We start from the raw sequence: 11,954 nt of genomic DNA on the forward strand, positions 1-11,954 counted from the left end.
AAGATAATCGATTCATTTCGAAGATCCGAAGTGTGACGTGACATTACCAGACTCATTAAACACGTTTGACATTTCGCGTGTAAAAGGTGTCGTCGAAAATAAAAAAAAAAAAAAAAAAAAAAAAAAAAAAAAAAAAAAAAAAAAAAAAAATTATATATATACACATATATAAGGTATACACTGTGTTCCCAAAAAGAGGACTTGAAATAATACAAAATAAAAAATAAAACAAAAGAAGAAATAAAGCAATAATTTTTTGTTGTTGCTACTTTGTGTGTTTTGCAATATATATGTATGTAAGTGTGTGTGTTCCTGTGTGTCCTTTTTAATTGTAAGTTCGTCTCTTGTCCTCTTATGCATAAGAAAAAGAAAGAAAGAAAAAAAAAAAAAAAAAGGAAAAGCGTAAAACATAATATAATTTTATATACGATTTGTAATTAAATTGAAAATTCATTAAAAGTTTGTATATCTATTCAACTGGTGGGTGTGACTTGAGATACGGTAAACGGCGTCACCTGGTATAGGAAACATCTATTGCAAACTCTGACAGGCTTGGTATGTCCGTAACGTGGTAAAGGAACATTGTTGCTGCTACAACGACCACAAAACACTTTACCACAGTTTCTACAATGATGTCTACGCCGTACGACGGTAAATCCAGCTTGACAAGCCATACACCTAGGTGCATCGTTGTCCGGCACCCACGCGGGTGCTCTTTCAACGCATTCTTCGCCACGTTCCATTACTGGGGAAGCTAAAAGGCAAAATACAAATATCATCGTAAAATAAAATCATAGGATAACTTTGTCGATTGATTTTCAATTGTCTAATAATAATAATAATATCAAAAATAATAATCACTTTGTTCATTAACAGGAATGTTATCCTCCTCGTCTTCGTACTCCTGCAACGAGTTCTGCCGATCGTGATTGCTACTTGTGCCTAACGTATGATTCGTAACGACACCTGGCTGACTATTAGCTGCTACCAAACATTCTTGTTGCTTTGGTTCCTCGTCTTCTACCGTTTGACTACTGTTCATTAGAAACACGCACTTCAATATATTACGAAGATCCGAAGCAAAATTAGTTTGAAGTTGATCCGCCACACCGGCAATACAAACGAACAACCGATGAACCAAATCTTCCGAAGACCTGATAATCATTTTGAAAACAAAATGTTTCATTAAAATGTCTCGCATTAAAATACTTGAAAAAAAAAAAAAAAAAAAAAAAAAAAAAAAAAAAAAAAAAAAAAAAAAAAAAAAGAAAAGAAAAGAGTATTATTACTATACCTAAATTTCGCTCTTATTTGATTTCTATTAGCAATTTCCGCAGCTTGCATCGCTAAAGCTATCTCCTCGTCGTCCTGACAATCACTTTGAAACTCGCTAGTTTCTGAACTGGAATCGCAATAACTTGAATAACTAGAACTTGAACCACAGGCCTCCGGTTTTGGTGACGGTTCCAAATTGAAAGATTGCGCAGCTGTAACCACCGAAGGATTTACCAATCTTAAGGTGGTAGTAGTGGTAGTAGTAGCGGTGGTGGTGGTGTTAGTAGTGGTGGTATTACGTGAAGGCCTTTGTAAATTATTGTCTCTTGTATTTTCGAGCCTATTATAACATGTATTTGGTGAGGTAAGGGGTGATATCGTATCTATAACCAGACCACTTTTGTCAGTTCTAGGCCCTAAACCGTCGTTCAACAGGTCGTTAGGACTCCTATTTCCAAGTTTCCTTTTCGTTTGTTCCGATCGATGATAACTCAGTCTTTCATATCTGTCACGTTTTTCTAAATCCTTTCTCTTCATACGAGCTATCTGTTCGGATCTAGATCTCCTATGATCCAACAATTTTCTACTCTGTGGCGAACAATTTTTCGTGGACTTAGTTAAATTGTAATTTCGTTGTCTTGAGTTATCGCGCGATTCGAAATGTTGAAGTCTCGGACTCGCGTGCGGACTGTGACTACCAAAATTTGGCATCTGTCTGGTATTTTGGCTCGGGTGCAGGCTGGCACCGAAATTCGTCAATCGTGGATTCAAACATCTGTCTATCGAGTTAGACCTTGAACTTTCAGTGCTCGGGGTCGATTGAACACAATGGTTACTTCTACTACTACTACTGGTGGTGGTAACCTGCTGACATTTGTGAAGACCTTTCTCGTGCTTCCGTTGATGATGACGTCGTCGTTGCTTATTGTCCTCTCGGACCTTCCTAGCTACGACCTTTTCCTGTGCATATCTTTCTATCTTATTACCCATTTTTTCAATATTCTGCGACGTAGACGGACGATTCTCGCACTTTAAATCACTCCAGAATTCTTTTCTCGAGGTCGACGCGTCTATATTTAAATTGAGGTTCTCCCAATTTTCAGAATAATTTAATTGAAAGCTTGTCTGATTGGAGTCACAAAGTGGTAGATGCCCATTGCCGTATGCCAGGCCTACGAACTCCTCGTTGGTGCCATCGAAATTAGAGGAAATCCTTGGAATGTTTTTACTCGAATCGTTATTACTCGAACTCAATGGTGTCACGTCTATAGAATGATCCAATGAAGTTATCATTTTTGACGATCTTATACCACACACGCAAGAATTTTCCGAAATATTCGTATTATTTCTTTTCGGTGAATTAACGTTCGAACATGAATAACTGTTATTTTCTTGCTGCGTGTCATCGTCCAAAGCACGTTGTTCGTCGTCTCGAATCTCATTAGCGAACGTCTTCTTCTCCTCCGGACTTTTATCGTACAAGCTCGTGTTCTCCGAAGATATGACAGTGCAAATTCCTGAATCTGTTTGTTCGGAAATTTCATTCTGACAATCACCGTCCAACAAAAGATTCGAGAGGGTTTTGTTAGCCTCGGAGATGAGTTTCTTCGAATCTAAGTCCGGTAAAGAATTTTGAATGTGTACCGTTTCACCTGTTACGTTATTCTCGTGAGAAACCTGATTGAGTAGATACTGACTTTGAAGAATCTCAACGTTTTCCGAGTCAGCGAGCATTTGAGAAATGTCAGGAGTGAGGAAGTTTTCCTCCTGCCTATTGATCTCCCTTGTAGTACTTTCAACGGTATTAAAAATACTCTCCTCTCTTTCCGTTGTTGTTGCTGCTACTGCTGCTGTTGGTGGTGTTGGTGCTGCTACAACTACTATTACACTTTCCTCTTTGACAACATTACGTATTTCTTCTTTATTAATATTACTATTATTATTATTATTATTATTATTATTATTATTATTATTGTTACAACCGTTATCACGCGATATCTGTTTTACGGAACTAGAAGAATCGCGACGATTACACGCTTGTTGCTTATTCTCTCTCGAACTATTACTTTGTACTATGTCACAACGCACAATATCCTCCCGAACACTTTCCCTCTCACTATTATCCTCTCCTACCTTAATCGTCACATTATTATCGTTTCGAATTACTACGTTATCACATCCTTCCACGGATATGTTATTTATTAAGTCCTTAGGCCCAGCAACTGTTTCCTCGTTATTTCTTCTCCTCTCCCGTTCCTTTTTTTTCGATCTCCTCTCCATCAATCTTTCTTTATTTTCATTGTCCAATGTTTCAACCACGTCGTTGGCAACCTCGTCCATATTATTACCAGTGTTTCTCGTTACGGTATAGAAATCTACTATGAAGTCTTTACAATTAGGATAACCGGTATAAAAATTGTGAACGAATTCCTCGAGATCGGGTAAGTCCTGACACGTTGATTTACTCGATTGGTTTATTGGACCGGAGGGTTCCTCGTTGGAGCACAGTAATTTTTCCAACATATAAAGTTCACGGTTGTTTAGCGTCCAAAGTAATTCTTTTATCTTCAGGAGAAGTGTCTACATGGAAAAACAACACGATCATTGTTAATCATTAAATAATACTTATAACAAACTTTCATATTAATTTTTGTTTGATTCTTTCTTCGAATTTTATTCCCGTATATTTTTGAAAGTATAACAAAAATAAATAAATAAATAAATAAATGAATGAATAAATGTAATATAAACTTTTCGTATATTCTTTCTATAGAAAATGAGATTAAAAATCCTACCCTGAATGGCCTGAACATTTCGCTGATAGTATCAGGAGAATTCAGGCATAAGGGACCACCAGGTGGGGCCAACAAGCCGGATACAATGGCCAAACGTGGTATAGTGAACATCAAAGCAGGTTCGTAATTATCCACGTCTGCTTGACTCAGCAGACCACGTTCGAGGGCTCTTTGCAAAGTCTCGGAAAATAAAACGCAAACGAGCTCTTGCTGTTCGTATTCCTTCGTCGACTTGACCGGCACCATTGCGCCAACGTAACAAAGCTCAAAATCGGCGAACAACCGATCGAAAATTTTCAAAGATTCGATAAGCTTCTCTAACGATGGCTCCAAAGGATTTTGTGTCTGAGAAAGATACTGAAAGAAAAAAAAAAGAAACAGGAAAAAATAAAAATTAATTATAACAAATAATCCAAAATTTATTCCTTTTAAAAGTTTCATTACTGTTATTGTTAATTAATTGAATTTTGTTCGTTCATATTCAAGAATACCTTTAAATTCATGTGACCCTTCAAGGCGTGTTCTCTAAGCAAATTTCTCACTATCTCCAATGATTTTGTGAGTGCCGTTGCTAATGGTCTCATTGCTGAACTTTCCGATTCTCTGTTCATGATCGAGGAACCAGCAGCTAAACACTCAGCCCCAAACCACAATTGTCCAGCTAAATTTTCTTGCATCACATCATCCGGAAACTTAACTCTAAAGTCCCGATTGGCCCTACTGTCTGGTATCAAATCATCCATGATCTGATTACATATAGTCAGGACTTTGTCCTGGCAATGACGCAACTGATTCACCAAAGTGGTACATCGGTCTGGTTCCTGACGTCCATCGAAGGAATCCAGTTCACAGGCAATTGCGTTTAAGGATTCGTCGGCGTAAAAGAACTGGGCCAATAAACTTGTATCGTCTCTCTAATTAAAACAAAAATAAAATAAGGATTTTATATATATTCTTCGTTGTGAAGAAATTTATAATTGAACAATTAATAAAATTATAATATTTTATTAATTATTTTATTATATATATATATATATATTAAAAATAGGATTTTTAATATTAATCATTGTTGCAAAAATAATTTGTACGAAAGATTATTTTTTAAATATTACCGCCATTATAACCAGATGGCGTTGTACGCAAAGTAGCGGGTAAATTTAAAAAATATCCATACGATTATTTCAAAATATTGTAATTAATAATAACGAATGTGCAGCAAAGCAATAATTTCAATCCTCGTGTTTATTACACCTCGCGTTTATTCTCTATTCAAAGTTTCTTAGACTCGTCGATGGGGCATCGACAGAAAAGACGACTCGAGCAATAAAATTTATAGACTGAATTGCCCTTTGCTCTCTTTCATTTCAACCATGATTGAAAGTTCGAGATGCAACGCCTCTATTGCAGGGAACTTTCATCGAATGTTTCATGTTTCAATAATGTAACGAGAAAGAAAAATAAAAAGAAAGAAAGAGAGAGAGAGAGAGAGAGAGAAAGAATAAAACAAGTTAGAAAGAAAAATCATAACAAGTTATGTTCGCTAGTACAAATATTGAAATAGAAGTTAAGCAGACGCGTTAATAAAACGCTAGGCTTGTCCACTAAAAAGAAGGTTTCTCTCAGCAATCGATTACGCTACTTGCATTCCATTTAACGATTGCTCCGGCAAATAAACTCGTTCGATGGATTGACACGCGTAAAATTCCTTTTTAAATTGAGTTCGTACTCGTTCAAAATTGATGGAACATATTCCTTCGAAAAGAAAGTCATTCGTTGCATTTAATAATAAACAAATTTTTAATCTTATTTGTATATTTTTTGTTTTGTTTTATTCGAAAAAATCAAACGACATTATATCTGTAGAACCACAAAAAAAAAAAAAATATTTATTTCGATAATTCATTTTGCAATTTTTCTTTTCTCTTTCTGACTTTAATTTTAGCAAACGTTCGACGTTGTTTTTGAAAAGCCAAGGTTTTAAAACGCGGCCTCGAACAAAAAAAAAATATATACGTACGCTTAAAACAAACATCCCCGTTCATTCTCGTAATAAATATAAAAATACTTAATCATGAAAATTTCTTACAGTTATAGATATTAAATATTGTGAAAGAAAATCAAGAAACGTTTAAGAATTCCCGTTTTCTTCCCTAATTTCTCGATAGCCTAACGTTGTCTCCTTAACTTCTTCCCCTCTCTTTTTAAGATTTCAAAAGCAATGCTTGAGAACAAGGCTTAGAAAGCGTGTCGCCAGTTTCTAGTCTTGTTACTACACTAGGCCAGAATAGGAAGGAGAACTTGATTGATGCTTGTACAACTAACACGTTCTATCAAATCAAACGATTAATCCATATTTTTCTTTTTATTTATTTCGTTTGACTTTTAACAGAAAAAAAACCCTCCCCCCAAAAAATATGATTTAAAATTAATTTTTCTATGATGTAACAAAATCACAATGAAACAAATATAAGTGTATAGTATAACTGTATAATTATATAATATAATAATTCGTTTAATAAAATATTTGTTAATATCTGAAGCAAAAGAAAAATATGATTTATTCATCAAATTATATATATATATTATAATGTTTAAATTGTGGGCACAACTATCCTCCTTGTTCTCAGAAACAATATTTCTATTTTTTTTTAAATATATTTTTCGAATAAAAGTGACGAGTATGATTAAGGGGGGACACTGTGAAATTTATATGTTATTACGAGTACAAATGAGTTAACGATATAGCATTGAAGAATAGTTTGTCTATACGTTTTAATATACAATTTTGATTATATAAGAATCTAACAGTGGCCTCATTGATTGATTAATTGATCTAATAATGTTTAATGTTAAACACGAGTACCGTTTGAGCCTGTCCCTCCTTGGTATTATTAAATAATGTTTATTATTTGATTGTCACGATCGAATTAATGTGAAAGAAAAATTTGTCAATGTATTTATTTGCTATCTATCTCTCTCTCTCTCTTTTCTCTCTCGAGTTTATTATTTTTATTTCTATCTTTTTCTGGCATTAAGCCCACCCCTACTGACGTCATCTTTTAGATCGATATTATAGTAGATTCTTAGGAGAGATCGTTACTTCCAAGTATTTATTAAGACGGTATCATAAATTAACACGTTTTGTGTCTACATTTTTTCCCCCAAGTATGTTCTTTTAACGATCATCATCAATCTTTATTATTTATGCGTTCAACTTATAAGTACCTATCTTCGATCATAGTTTGTTTATTTTTTTTTGTTCTATTTATAGAAAGGAAGCTTTTATTAAAAAGAAACCAGATTAGTTAAGCACGTTTTATCTGATAATATCAACGTGAAACTTATTGACTTTCGTATAAATTGCTAATGGGAAAACAAAAAAAAGCAAAATTAGAGAACAGTTACACGTGTATAATTTTAATTAATGTATTATTCAAATTCACGATAAATATCATTTCATCGTGAAACACAATAATTGTTTATTGTTAGATAAGACGAAGAAAGTTGCGAAATAAAAAAACAAAAAAAATAATAAGTACAAAAATATATATATATGATTGATTTTTATCTTGAAAATATGTAATAGAAGATACCAATTCGTTTCTATGTTTTTCTCTAAGATTTGAATCGATTCGTTTTATCAATTCTCTTATCATACGTTTGTCTGTACGTATGTATGTATGTGTGTGTGTATGTGAAAATGACAATATTACTCCTTCCAGCCATGTGTTCATTTAAACGAACTTACTATACTTGTCATTCTATTATATATTCGCACTTGTAATATATTATCACTGCTTTATTTGCACGTGCGTTTAAACAGTAGCCAAGAAGAAAAAGAAAAGAATTAAAAAGAAAAAAAAGTTTCTTTTTAAATAAATGGTAATTGAACAAATACGTAAACATATCAATCAATCAATCGATCAATCAAACAAACAAACACACGTGGATCGTAATTCAAATGATCGATAATGTTTATTCTAATTTATGTTCCTTAAATCTTCCTAAATATGATTATTAAATAAATAACACGCGAATAATAAACACGAACACGCGCACGTACATTTATATATGTATATGCATATTATTATATTATACATAAATACTTAAAATATGTTCATATGTGTACATATGTTTTTCTGTGCAACTCGCAAAGTTATCTGATAAGGATTATAATTGTATTATATCGCGTATCGGATAAACTCATGTAACGAGACGTTGTCGTGCGATAACGCGTGATTCGTTTTAAACCAAATGGCTGGAATAGTAGTATTCCACGAAATATTTCATTCCATCATATTTTTATCATATATAATACGTATGCGTGTACGAATTTAATACAAATTTTACATATATTCTTATTAATCGTAAGAAAACAATACGATTCTATATTAGGTAAACGAAATGTTAGTTAGTTGCTACTAAATTGAGTTAAAAGATAACAAATATTTGATTATAATAATAATATAATTATTATTATTATTTTATTTAACATAAGATATATCGTAAGTCTCAATGAACATTTTTAATCTAACAAATGATTTGCCTTGTCAGTAAACTCGCTGTTATCTTTTATCAAGAAAGGAATGAAGTTCGAGTTCAAAAGTAAAACATCGTTTAACATATCTCTTTTATAATCGTACGATTATATACGTCTCTATGTATTTTTGTGTAATACATGTATTTTTACATAATATACATATATTTGCGATATCATTGACACGTACACATATATTATATTAGATATAAGTTAATCCGAAATGTGAAATTTTATTTTATCGATAATAAAAAAAAAGAAAAAAGAATAAATTAAAGACAATTTCTTCGTATTTTTAGGATACAAAATATTTGAAACAATCGTAAATAGTCAAATTCTTCGAATATTTCTCGCGTTGATATGCAACAATAACGTATACATGTTTGTATCAATATAAATCAAGGTTTTAGTATTAAATACTGTATAAAATCACGTTGGATTACAATTAGTTAATTCACGTGCATTTATTTATTCAACGGAAACAACAGATGATACACGTGTATGCATATATATGAATTAACCACGATGCTGATATTTACAACATTCTCTCTCTCTCTCTCTCTCTCTTTTTGCAGGGTGTGGTTAAAACATGAGAGAACCAAAAGCGATTAGTTGTTTTCAATCTGATTCAACGTTAAGCATTATTTATCAAAGATAGTATCGATCGATTTTCATATCGAATAGAATTTGTAAACTGCATCAGGAGAATACATTTAACGTTTCTAAAATCACAAATCCAATTATTATTCCGAGAAAACGCGATAAACATATATTCATTTTAAATGTACTCATTAAATAAATCCCTCCCCCTCCTCTCTTCCTTTCTTGTTGTTAATCATTCGCGGCGTGTTGTTGCACATCGTTGTGATAATGATTGATTAAAATAGAAATGATCGTACGAGGGTTAATTAGAAAAGAAAAAGAAATAATAAATTTTTCTACGAAAATTTTAATCACGGTTAGTAGGAAATGAATTTTTTTTTAGAAAATCATACGAATTTTCCCATTCTGCCTAAACTAATCTTTTCTTTTTGTATGCTGCACGTGTGTGTGTATGTATGTATGTATGAAATTGTAGAGGTAATGATTATATATAATAGAGATAATAATACCGTTAATTGGAGCACGTTATTCCAAAACCAACTAATCGTTGAAATTACAAATAATTAATTATGCTGAAATACGGATACCACAATTGTTCGAACTATCAAACAATTATATAATTGTAATCTAACTAAATAATATATCAAATAATACTATAAATATTAATTATATAAATTATTATTAAATAATCTATTTAAAAAAAACATACGCATATATCTAACTAATATATAAGCATAGGTTAACATTGAATTTTTTGTCTGTGAAATGGAAAATCATATAAGCTAAAATATCAATTGAATTTTAAATAATCGATGATTACTATCATTTATCCTAACTTGGTTTAATTATAAAACGGAAGGAGATTAGCCAGATCATTGCAATTTACAACAATATACATATAAATCGAAGCTGGTAATAAGAACGATGACAATGGTAATAATCTTACTCCATTATGCGAGATTATGTACCCTTCCTCGAATCGTTCAGTATCTAGGTCAGGAGAAATACCAGAATCACTGGCACACCATTCTCCTCAACATCGTATATGTTCTCTCCCACACACACGTATATATATTTATATATATATATGTACACACATAGCTATATTCTTGATACAAATATGTTAGAATACACTAAACTATAAATAAGTTCAAGAAAATTTTCCTAAACTGGGTAAATATATATATATATATATATGTTATAATCGTAATATCATCTTCAAATAAACAATATCGAAAGGATTGTGCGTCATAAAAATCAAAAGAAAACAAAAGTCACAACGCTTGATTTTGATCAGATTTTTCATGAACTTTTTTCCACACACGAGTCTCTTCGAAGATATTTTTCCACAAAATGATCAAATATTTCTAACACGTTTTTCGTATAAACAGTTATCGAGATCTTATACGTCGCAAAATTAAATGACACGAAGAAAGAAATTTCACGTTTTATGATGTAAAAGAAAAAAAGAAAATGGAAGAGAAATCTTTTCCTGATTTTCTTTAACTTTGTTCCGTAAGTTTTTTTTCAATTTCGAGTTTTCTCGAAAATTGGCACAATCAAAATGAGTTTGGTATTTTCTAACAATAAAGGTTCGAAAGCGTACTAGGAAGTAATAGAACTGTGAAACGTGTAACGGATAATACGATTGCGTGACGTAATATGAAAGACATTTTAACACAAAAACTACAAATATATTACAAGCAATTCTTTTTTCCTGTTGCGTTTTACGTGAATCAGAATTTTAAAACAACGAAAAGAGACTGGTAGTACTATCACGATGAATATGACGATGATGATGACGACGACGACTATGATAATGATGCACGATGATGATAATGATGATGACAATGAAATTGTGAGCGTGTTCTTCGTAATTTTTTCGCATAACTACACGCGAAAGCGAACGCAATTTTACGAGAGAGAGAGAACTCGTACAAAACATAGGATTCTTTAATGTGTGTGTGTGTGTGTGTGTGTGTATATATGTTTCGAGAACATCATGCAAATTATTCTCTTAAAGACGACTGGAAGAAAATTGTCATGGAAATTGGGGGAAAAAAAATAAGGGCAAACCGAATATGAAAGTATAATCGTTGTTATAAACATGATGAATGCAAATATTTTTCTTCAATATGAAAGAAGTAGGATTTTCTTATTTATTTCATCTCTTTTGTTAAATATATCTCTCTCGTGTGTGTCGTAAAGTTTAAAATATATTGTTCATTATAAAAAATATGCATAAATATGAAATAGACGGAAGGGAGGGGTGGGGGGGGGGGAAAAGAAGAAATGAATCCTTTTCGTTATTTTTTCTATTTTCTATACGTTAATTAATGAATCGCATATCTTAATGATTGCATTTAGAATTGACTGGATATAATTTATGTTATTAAAAAGAATAATAATAAATATAGAAAATAATAAGAATAATAATAATAAAAGATTTCTAAGTTCAATGTACACGATCAAAGTTTTCGATTAGAATAAACGTGACGGGAGGAGCTATGATTAAATCATTCGTATTCTTTTTAACACTATCTTTCTTCTCCCTTTTTTTTTTAACTACTTATTATTTAAAATGATTTTTTCTATTAGCATAAAATCAAACATTAGTCGTCGATTAAAGTAATTAAAAAATAAAATGTCACAGAGAAGAACGATAGAATAATATTAATATTGAATGATTTTACTTAGAAAAAAAAAAAATAAATAAATAAATAAATTCAGCATATAAAAATAAG

The 11,954-nt window shown here is 31.8% G+C and overlaps 1 protein-coding gene across 1 annotated transcript in view; it reads right to left on the reverse strand.

Annotated features, from left to right (window-relative positions):
* Positions 1 to 262: 262 nt before the first annotated feature.
* LOC106790684 (lateral signaling target protein 2 homolog) overlaps positions 263 to 11,954 on the reverse strand; it is a 17,667-nt gene continuing 5,975 nt past the window's right edge. The window contains exons 2-6 of the mRNA XM_014755761.1: positions 4,562 to 4,984; positions 4,071 to 4,427; positions 1,295 to 3,855; positions 862 to 1,154; positions 263 to 754 (exon numbers count right to left, since the gene is read on the reverse strand). Of these exons, the coding sequence (XP_014611247.1) occupies positions 474 to 754; positions 862 to 1,154; positions 1,295 to 3,855; positions 4,071 to 4,427; positions 4,562 to 4,984 (3,915 nt within the window). The 3' untranslated portion in view covers positions 263 to 473. The remainder of the gene's footprint in view (positions 755 to 861; positions 1,155 to 1,294; positions 3,856 to 4,070; positions 4,428 to 4,561; positions 4,985 to 11,954) is intronic.

The sequence above is a fragment of the Polistes canadensis genome, unplaced genomic scaffold (genome assembly GCF_001313835.1).
Source record: "Polistes canadensis isolate GaletaPanama2010 unplaced genomic scaffold, ASM131383v1 scaffold_254, whole genome shotgun sequence".
Lineage (NCBI taxonomy): Eukaryota > Metazoa > Arthropoda > Insecta > Hymenoptera > Vespidae > Polistes > Polistes canadensis.